Source organism: Anopheles merus, chromosome X (assembly GCF_017562075.2).
Source record: "Anopheles merus strain MAF chromosome X, AmerM5.1, whole genome shotgun sequence".
NCBI classification, from domain to species: domain Eukaryota; kingdom Metazoa; phylum Arthropoda; class Insecta; order Diptera; family Culicidae; genus Anopheles; species Anopheles merus.
Genome location: NC_054081.1, coordinates 15,306,926 through 15,317,254, shown reverse-complemented (window position 1 = coordinate 15,317,254; position 10,329 = coordinate 15,306,926). Strand labels below are relative to the sequence as shown.

Genomic DNA, 10,329 nt, shown 5'->3' with positions numbered 1-10,329 from the left:
CGTGCTCGAAATTAGCGTTAATTATGCATGCTTCCGACTCGGCGTGGCACGGTCGCAAGCGCTGAGGGAACACAACCAACAAGCACAACAAAATAGAAAAACACACATACACAAAACAAACAAAAAGCCATAGCGAAACGAGCATTCCGGAAGCCCCGTGTAATTGTTTTAAGTCCAAACGTTTGCCTTTTCCCGCCATTTCCCGAGGTTTTCTCCTGTTGCAGGCGAGGGTAGAACGCGTAACGTGAAGATAGCTAACGATGGTTACGAAAAAAGAAGCACACACACACACACACACACACACACACACACACACACACACACACACACACACACACACACACACACACACACACACACACACACACACACATAAACATACAGAAGCTCCACAAGCTGTATTCTGCACGCAGTACGTTGAGATAAAAGGCGTACAAGAACTGCACTGATATCAATTATTAACTATGCTGGTCCTTGCACGTTCAGTTTTTTGGAACACAGTAGCCCAACTACAGACACACAATCACATACGATATAGATAAAGACAAGGATAAAACGAGGGAAAGGAATGGTGTACAAAATGAAAGTTACTACATACGTGAGGAAATTTCATCGACCAGCGAACACAAAACGAGAAAGAGAGATAGAGAGAGAGAGAGAGAGAGAGAGAGAGAGAGAGAGAGAAAGAGAGGATAGAAAAGAAGAGTAGATGTGAACTACTAGTAACCATCGGTTATAAATAAGTAATCAATCTCCTCGTCCTTTTCCTCGTTCCTACTCTCGCATTTTGGTCAACCACTCCAGCCATTAACCTCCCCGACAGGCAAGAGCTTTAAAACTTTATTCGATTATTTCACTTTACCGGAATTTACCCTCCGATGGGCAGATGTGTATGCGTGCATGGATATGTTTTACGCTATCGCGGTGCACGGCGAACCACACCCGCACACAAGCTGAAGGTCAACCGAGTGCCGAAAACGTGCTCCCCCACTCACTCGCTTTAAGTTGGTCGAATGCCGCTTACAGTTGCGTTACGCTCGCTGGTCCAGTCGAACCGTGCGTCGGGGCGTTAGGCAGAGGTTAAGGGTGGTGGTAGGTTCGAGTCCCGCTTTTTATCCACTCCCCACTGGCCGTCGTTATCTTTTCAGCACCCACGCCCACACACTATCCGCCACAAAAAAGGATATATTGCATATTTGAGAATGATTTCTTGCCCCAAGGGGAGCATGCAGGGATAGGATGCGATAAAAAGAGGGCGCTATCTATGTGTGTATGTGGGTGTGCATAAGGGCTTTCCCCTCTCTCTCTCTGTCTCTCTTTAGCGTGAGACAATATTAACTTTTTCCAACATGGATTAAAAAATGAAGAATGTCAACAGGTCGCGCTATTTTCTCGTCATGTTTTCACTTCTAATATTGTGCGGGTTCATTCCGTCCTTCCCTGCAGGCAACGTACACGGCGGAAAAACGGGAAATTCTTATTTAATGTGCAACCGTTTAACGGAGTGCATGGTGGCAAGCGGCACACTGCCCCGCAGCCTGTGCACGAAGCTCCAGCGCAGATGCAAAAAAAGCAGCCCCGCTTGTGAAAGTGCAGTGCATGTGCGGTAAAAAGTTGGAGGAAAGTAATTTAATCTTTTTTTCTCTCTCTCTCTCTCTCTCTCTCTCTCTCTCTTTTTCACTCCTGTTGCTCCTTTGCCCTTCCCCTTACTGAGCAGGCTCGTCGACCTCGCGGCAAACCCGACCCCAGGACTGGGAATGGGATAGAAATTTAATCGGAAATGTTACGAGCCTCCCGGTCTGCCTCGGCACCCCCGCCTCCCCGTACACATGCCGAATGGGCCATCAGCTCGCTGCGGTAACAGGAAGTGTCTATTTTTAGCCGCGGTAGTGGTGGCGGCGCGACTCTGCAACCGTCGCCACTTCGCCGTCGCCGCCGGAAGTGCACATCCATCAGGCCGTGCACCGAAAAGCGCAACTCGCATAGACACAGTGTGTGTGTATGTGTGCGGTCGGTAATCAACTTTCCGACCGCACGATGTACTAAACACCACTGGTAAGTGGTAAGTGTGTGTGTGTGTCCCGAAGCCTGCTAAATAATTTACCCCCCGCTCAATAGCATCCCATCTAGCTTTCGTATCGTTTTGCGTTTTTCATGTGCATGTGGTGGCGTTTGATGTCATCTTCCTTTCTCTACCGCCATTCTTCTCCATTTATGTCCTGTTTACGGAAAGGTCCGGCAAGGAAGTGCAATAATGTGACAGATAGGACACACTGTTCATTTATAGCACGACCGAACCGAACGAAACGGATATGAAAATGTGTGCCTCCGTTCGACGGTGGCTGGCAATTATACACGCACCGGAAGCGTGCCGGTTGCAGCAGGGCGTACGCTGCCTCCGTAGGTGGATACAAAAATAGGCTCCATTCCGCCCGCTTCTTCCCAGCGGTCGGAGCAACCGAAGGTGACCAGTGCAAATAGACCAGCCTGTCACCTGTACGCTAATGCCTGCAAAGGCACACGCGTCCCCCCGGAAGCGGCCGAGCAGAAGATTGCTGCTAAGTGCGAAAGACAACACACCAGGGCAAGCGCGCTTCTCACCTTGAACTGGGGATGCGATCGAGCGTTACGCAATTGCGAAGCTCCGACCAGCCGCCAGAGGTACCACTACATGTGCACACTAGGCCAAGACATCTTCACGAAGCTGATGACGTGCTGGACGGCCTGTGCTTTGCTCCCGGAACCGTCTAGATCGCCGTTATCTGCCGTCTAGCAGTCGCACTAAATTTTGATGTGTCCAAAACGCGACGCCAACCGCACAGAAGACAAGCGAGGTAGAGGGGAAGGAATATTACAACAACAACAAAAAAAACCATCACACGCCTCAAGAACGCCTCAATGGACGGCTTCTTATCACGGCATGGAATTCATTCCATTTTGACTAATACCTTGAGCGCCCTCGACCCGCCGACGGTCAAAACCTGCTGGGGTATCTTGCCGCCCTCGTTGCACCATCGGACGCCGCACAATGTCACGATCGTGGTCGGGTGGCGGGGGGGGGGGGGCACTGTGCCACTACCCGTTCCCTGTGTCACGCACACGCACAGAAAACGCGCTTTACTAGAGCGAGGGAGATAAACTACACAAATCCACCACCGCCACCATCCAACGAATTAGGTCATGAAAATGACGGAAAACACCATGCGAGGCGTGCGTTCTTGCGGATGGGCAGCAAGCAAACGCCCCCAAAAAACCACGGCATCCCCTAGAGCTGGACACGGCCGTTCAAAGGGGTTTCGGTAGCGCTCGGTATGACGCGACACGGCAGCATTACACAAGACGCGACCGAAAATAAAACGACGCAACCAATAGCAACCGTTGGGCGCAGAGGGAACGCAGGTCCAGTAGGTGCTCCCCAGCCAAAAACGGGCCGAAAAGAACGGCCCAAAAAAAGACAACAAGGGTGGTAAAAATATCGTATCCCCGCTCTATCGAAAAGAGGGGAGATGGGGAAGAGCAGAAGAATCCAACAGGCAGTGTCGACCGATAGAACGGACGCCATGACCGCACCACGGGCAGTGCGCTGGGTGGAGGATGAGGCTGAACCGAGCGATCACTGATTAGCGATCGGATCCGTCTGAGCAGGTCGTGGAGGAGATCTTTTTGCGGGGTTTTTTTTCTTCTTCAAATTGTATTCTGTGCTACTGCTGTTGCTGTTTTTTGGTGGTAATAGAGGCAGCCGGCCGCGGTGTCATCGCAGTCAGACTTTCGGCTACTTCGGCAACAGCGGAGTACACTCGGCAGCGGCGTGCCCCGGAAGCAGCTTCGAAACCGCGCGCGCATATTGGCACTACACGTGCGCTAGAGTGATCGGTGTCCGGTGTTGGGATTCCCCCGTCCCCTCTGTACGGATTTTCGTCAGTGATTGTTTTGGTGATTTTGAATTGCATCTTATTGCGTGGATTGTTTTTTTTTTGTTGTGAGTTATTGTTGGATCCATCGTCACTGCTGCTGGTGCACAAAAATCCTCGTGAAGGTTCCTGTGCGATGGTGTTGTTGTGCTAGTGTGTCCAGCGTCCATCTCCAACCATCCCTTGGTCGATCGCACAAACGCACGCATCATGTTCAACTGGTAAAGTACCATCCAAACCAACATTGCCATCATCGAGCCTGTTCCAAGCCTGCACCGTTCAAACCTCAATCAAAACGGCACCGCACCTCGAGCAAGAGAGCGCGTCACGTGCCCAATCAATGGATGCCAACCAACCGCTCGACTCCAAAGTTTACCACATCCGGCGTGTGTGTGTGTATGTGTGTGTGTGTGAGAGAGAGTATGAAAAACTGTCAATGCTTCACGCTGCAGGGCATCATCACACGCCACAGATCAATAAGCTTAAGGCACTTGGCTGTCTCGCCCGTGATGCCTGATTTTCCAGAACACTCTTGCATCCGGTGACAAGGGAGTAGAAGAAAAAAAGAAGGTTACCATGTAGAATCCTGGCACGGAGCACTCTGCCAGTCCCTTATTCACTCCCAGTTGCACCTCTCTCTCCCATTCTCTCTCTCTCCTCAACCGGATCTTGGACCGGTGACATCTTCATGCGCTTCATGTTTGAGTCGATTTTTTGTTCCTCACACGTGTGCAGAGAAGGTTCTTCTGTTTACCAAGTCTCTCCGCATGTGTATGTGTGTGCATGTGTTTGTGTACGTGCGTTAAGGGTTCGGTTGTCGGTTGCCTATAGCATCCGGGAAGAAAATCGACCGCCCGGTCGGGGTTGGAGTTGAAAAGGTATCAATTTCCCGCGAGGCATTCGCGAGGGGCATGCGCACGGCCGTGCAGGTGACTGCACGACGAAGTAGCACGACGCACGAAACCCGACCGTCCGGCTGCTGGTGCGGCGGTGTTATTGACGCCTGGCCAGTAGTGTCCCAGGACGGGGTGGTGCATCGTCACCGGTCGCTAGTCTTAGTGCCTTCCGTCGTGTTGTTTTTCTTTCCTCGGTTTGTTGTGATGCGCCGGTTCGCTAAACGGTAGCGCGCAACGATGCCGAATCCTGCCAGGGACAATCGATGGTGGGCACTGATGTTGGGTGCCGGCACGGTCCCTGTCACCTTCCCGCTAATCTGCTGCTCCACACACTCACACGCTCTGTTTCTTCACACAGCCGCACGCTGACGCTTTACTTTCACATACCGCTGGCTGCGGTGCTGCTCTACTGGTACCGGCCCTATCTGTTTGACCAGTTTACCGTCGGTACGACACAGGCTCCGCCACCACCACACCATGCCACATCGGACGCGCTGGTACCGCCCGATCCGGGCCACACTGATCTCTCGGTGAAGTTGTCCTACTCCACCCTGCACATGTACGAGACGGCGGCCATCTGCTCGGATTCGGACATTTGCAGCAACATCGGTCGGTAAGAATGGGGGCCCCAAAAGCCTGACGGACACTATCTGAACGCAACTGCCGAGCGCTGACACACTCCCTCTCTTCTAGCGACCTGCTGAAGCGGAACGGCACTGCAGTGGATGCCGCCATCGGGACCATGTTCTGTGCCGGGCTGACCAACCTCCAGTCGATGGGCTTGGGCGGCGGGTTCGTGATGAACGTCTACCGGCGAGCGGAGCGACGGGCCTACACGCTGGACGCACGCGAAATCGCCGCCGGCCAGGCAACGGAGGATATGCACCTGCACGATCCGAGCACGACGAACGAGGGCCCCCTGTCGGTGGCGGTACCGGGCGAGCTAAAGGGTTACTGGGAGGCGCACCGGCGCTTCGGCCAGCTGCCGTGGGCGGAGGTGGTCCGCCCGAGCCGGGAGCTGTGTCGCCGGGGCATACCGATCTCGAAGCACATGCAAGACTCACTGTCCTTTAACTCGAAAGCACTGCTAGACGAGCGGATCAGGTAATGATGCGACGGTGTTAGGTTGTCCTGGAGCGTAAGGGATGATCTAATGTAAGCGATGCGTTGTTCAGGGATCTCTTCACAGATCCAGCCACCGGGCGGCGCAAAGTGCAGGGCGATCTGATACAACCGACGCAACTGTGCGATACGCTCGATCACATCGCGACCGAGGGTGGTGACACGCTTTACCAGGGTCCCCTGGCGGAAGAGTTTGCAGCAGATCTCAAGGACATGGGTAGCATCATAACGCTGGAAGACCTACGAAGCTATCGGTAAGAGAGTTGTTTTTCGTGGGGGAGGGGGGGATTATTGAGGACGATATTTAAAGATAGATAGATAGATATAGATCCAATTGCCAACTAAATGCGGTTTTTGGATATTGTTTGGATTCTGTTGCGATTTTTCAGATCTGTTGGGTCATGTTACAGACTGTATTGCGTTTATAAGATATTCAAGTCTACAGCTGTCTAGGGAAGTGAATTTCATATTCTTAGGGGGTACACATCCGTCAGAGGTTTTGTGTGCAATCTGATAGGCTTAGCGCTCTCCTTATGGCGAAATGCAGCCAACATTTTCCTTAACAGCTTCTCTGCAACACGACATCCAGGATAACTGACTAGTGATTTATTTCCCAATGTCATGCTTTCCTGTGTGCAGTGTTCGCTGGAACGAATCTATACCGATTGATCTGAATGGAGATACAATGTACGTGGCGCCTCCTCCGGCAAGCGGTGTCCTACTGGCATTTATCATGAACATCCTCAAGGGCTATCACTTCCAGCCAGATGATGTGCGCAGCATCGAGGAAACAATCCTCACCGTCCACCGTATCGTGGAGGCGTTCAAGTTTGCGTACGGGAAGCGAACAGAAATCGGAGACCCATTGTTCGTGGATATTGCGGAGGTAGGTAACCGTGCATTACGGCAACAGTAAGTTCTGTGACATGCATCCAAAATGTTCTAAATCCTTATATCTTTTACGTAGCTGACGTCCAATCTCACCTCGATCGAGTACGCGGAAGCGATACGTGCCCGTATAGATGAAATGAAAACCGGAACCAAACCGGGCGACTATGACGGATACTTCTTTACGCCAAACAATGAAGGCACGGCACACATTTCTGTGCTAGGTAGGAGCTCATGCTATTGGAGCTTAATAACCACAACTAATTATTCTTTGCACATCTACTCCGACAGCACCATCTGGAGATGCAGTGTCGGTGACTAGCTCGGTCAACTTCTAGTAAGTCCCCAAAACAATTTTGAACATTTTTTCAACGATTCTCACTATCCTGTGTGTCCTTATGTAGCTTCGGAGCGGGCCTGATGGGACCTCGTACCGGGATCATCGTGAACAGTGGGATGGATGACTTCTCTTCTCCAGGACTGCGTAATTATTTTGGACTGCCCGGCTCGAAGGCTAACTTTATTCGGCCTCGAAAGCGAGCTCTATCCTCCATGTCACCCACGATCGTGACCGATCCGGACCATGACGTCAAGCTGGTCGTTGGAGCAGCCGGTGGAACTAAAATTACCACCGCCGTTGCATTGGTATAAATGAATGCTTTATATACTAATATTAAGGAATCAATTAACACTATCTTTCCATCTCTTGTCTTGGTAGACCATAATGCGTGTCCTATGGTTTGGATATGATATAAAAGAAGCTATTGATGCGCCACGGTTTCACCATCAATTGATCCCGATGGCAGTACAGTACGAGTATGGCAATTTGGATGTAAGTAGGCTACTTAAAGCCTTGTTTTTCGATTTAAAAGTGCAATTATTCACATTATATCATTATGCAGCTGATCGTGAAGGGCCTGAGAGCAAAAGGACATCACACGATGCGATATCGGGAACGTGGTTCCATCATATGTGCCATCGCCCAGAATGCATCCGGCATTTACGCGAATGCCGACTTCCGGAAGGGTGGCGATGTTGCCGGTTTTTGAAACATTATCCAAAAAGAAAGTCATAGTCGCATTCAAGTGCAACTTAGCCTTAAAACTAATAAGATAGGTATGGTTAGGAGCAATCGTTATAAAATAGTCACAGCATTTAAGCAACATCAATCTTAAACCAAGGAAAAGACGCGCGTCTGGTGTCTATCGGTGTCTTTTACTCTCTTTCTCTCGTGGTGCTAGCTAGATAGTGTACAGTTTTTGTAAAATGTTACTAGGTACAATTTATGTTTATCAGTTAAGGTAAACGTGCCATTTTCCCTTTAATTCAAGGGTTAAATGGGTAAATATGGAAGAATTCTACTAGAATTTGAGGCCGCATAAGCAATCTAAATAAAGCAAATCAAATTGTCCACTCAAGTCAATGTCTTTCTCATATTACCAATGTATTGAGAGCTTTCTCATTCTCTTTGTACTGTTATATGGTTTTGCATTAAAGTTACATCGCTAGAACTAGAACGGCGATACGATTGTTTAAATATTAAACTCCAATGTGAACCATTTATACAGAAGCAAGTAAGATTTGATTAATGGTCGGTAGCGATGATATCCACGTATCTGATCACACGACCATTCATATAGATTTTTGCTCAGAAAATTAGAAGGCTTTATAGGTCATGATTGGATGAAACTTGTCGAAACACATAGCAAGAAAAGGACAATTAAGCTATGGAGCTTTCATTTTTTTCTATTAATGGGGCCCTTTACGATTCTAGTCAGTTTTTTGTATGGAGTTTGACAGTTGGAGGCTGAAATCATGTAAACACTCCATACAAAACCACACATAAAACTAGCCTGCAATTTTCAGTCTAGATTATTCTCGCCTCAAAGCTAGAATTAGATTCGAGTACCTGCTGGAAAAATGGCAAAACAAGATGGTGTTTACATTTATCCCAAGGTGTATTAAAGAGATCTGGTGATGGAATCCAGAATCTCAGTGTATGTACTTCAGGTAGTCTCATAGGTTGTTTTTTATAACTGTAGAGTTGCGTACAAGTTCGGCAAGAGAGAGAGGATCGCATGAGTGGATGAGCGCTGAGCGCATTGGCTCAAAGAGAGAATTGTGAGGGAGAGGAATTGATGAGAGCGTATATAAGCAGGTGCTCAAAGCAAAGAAGGGGCTTTTTGGAATAAACAGTTGGACAGGCAACTATTGAAAGCACCGAACTAACGGACAAGATTCAACAATAACCAAATTTGAAAATCACTTTTTGGCAGGATGGGTGAAAACTTTTGTTCAAACAAGCTTTCTGGAGGCTTGACGAATACACAAAACACTCTTAAAATCTTCATTCAGAAACAGAAGGGATAAAAATCAGTCTTCTAAATGCATACACCTTGGGGTTAGCCCACCTGTATATTATACCTACTTAGATAGCTGCTCGAAAACTGCCATACAATGTAAACAGCTGACAGGCTGAAATTTCAGCCTACGAACTGAAAACGGAAAGGGCCCCAATATTTGATTTTGCAGTCATTTAAGCTAAATCTGTGGTGCTTGGGTTTAGAATGTCGTTTAAGTTAACGTTATATTTATATAAAAGTAAATTTTAATCGTGCATCCATTAGCTAAAGGTAACATCAAAACGACCCTCAACAACAACATTTGTGAAGCAATGTGGCCCGCGAAGTGAAAAGTTTGGAGACCCATGGTTTAGTGGATTTGTAGCACTTGTGACGTGAAATAAAATTTGCACACGGTGAATAACAATGTTTACATTCGAAACTGACTAGGAAAACCTTATTATCGCGGATAGTGTACGGACCCAACCGAGTTCGGATGGGGCTAGATAACATTTTTTTGTGCAATCAATTTGCAAATCAATAGTTTTATTTAACGTAATTTAAGTAAAACAAAACAAGTCGAACTATCTCGTTAAGACTTTTCAAATAAATCCACCAAATAAAAGTGAAAATAATATGTCGCGCTGCCGCGAACAGCTCAGGCCGAAAATACACGACGCGAGGTTTCCTCGGCCGCGGTAACCTCGTATAACAGTAGAACAGTTCAGCTGTCATATCTGCCTCGCCTGGAATCTCGCTCGCAGTTCCGCAGAGTTACGCACCACGAGCATTTCTAAGTTTCCTCGATAGCGAGAACGAATGACGTCTCATTACTACACTACATTGACAACCCAGTTATACGAGTTTGATCGCGGTACCGAGGAAACCTCGCGTCGTGAATTTTCGGCCTCAGGATAATCGAACTGTTCTACAGTTATTATAAACAATGTGCGAACCACGACGACAGCAGTTCGTGTATTTCCAACGTTAGGTCGTCTCAAGCCAGACAGCACCTGCTGTCCGATATCATATTACAGGATATGCGACGTTAGTTTTTGTGTAGTGAGAGATTATGATAATCATGGATTGTAGGTCAATCAGTACAGTTTCTTGCTAATGCACTATTTTAATTAATTGCACTCTCCTTCCGGCAAAACATTACCTAAACAA

At 48.4% G+C, this 10,329-nt stretch overlaps 1 protein-coding gene across 2 annotated transcripts; it reads left to right on the top strand.

The window, feature by feature from the left end:
* The first annotated feature begins 3,359 nt into the window (after positions 1-3,359).
* LOC121596443 (glutathione hydrolase 1 proenzyme-like) lies at positions 3,360-8,235 on the top strand. 2 transcript variants are annotated; one of them, XM_041921417.1, is made up of 10 exons: positions 3,360-4,132; positions 5,166-5,420; positions 5,501-5,911; positions 5,983-6,183; positions 6,569-6,815; positions 6,897-7,041; positions 7,109-7,154; positions 7,222-7,462; positions 7,536-7,649; positions 7,720-8,235. In XM_041921417.1, the coding sequence occupies exons 1-10, from the start codon at positions 4,122-4,124 to the stop codon at positions 7,864-7,866; spliced, it is 1,818 nt and encodes a 605-aa protein (XP_041777351.1). In that variant the 5' UTR covers positions 3,360-4,121; the 3' UTR covers positions 7,867-8,235. The 2 variants fall into 2 exon arrangements, with proteins under 2 accessions (XP_041777351.1, XP_041777341.1); XM_041921407.1 differs by lacking the exon at positions 3,360-4,132 and adding an exon at positions 4,501-5,073.
* The last annotated feature ends 2,094 nt before the right edge of the window (positions 8,236-10,329 follow it).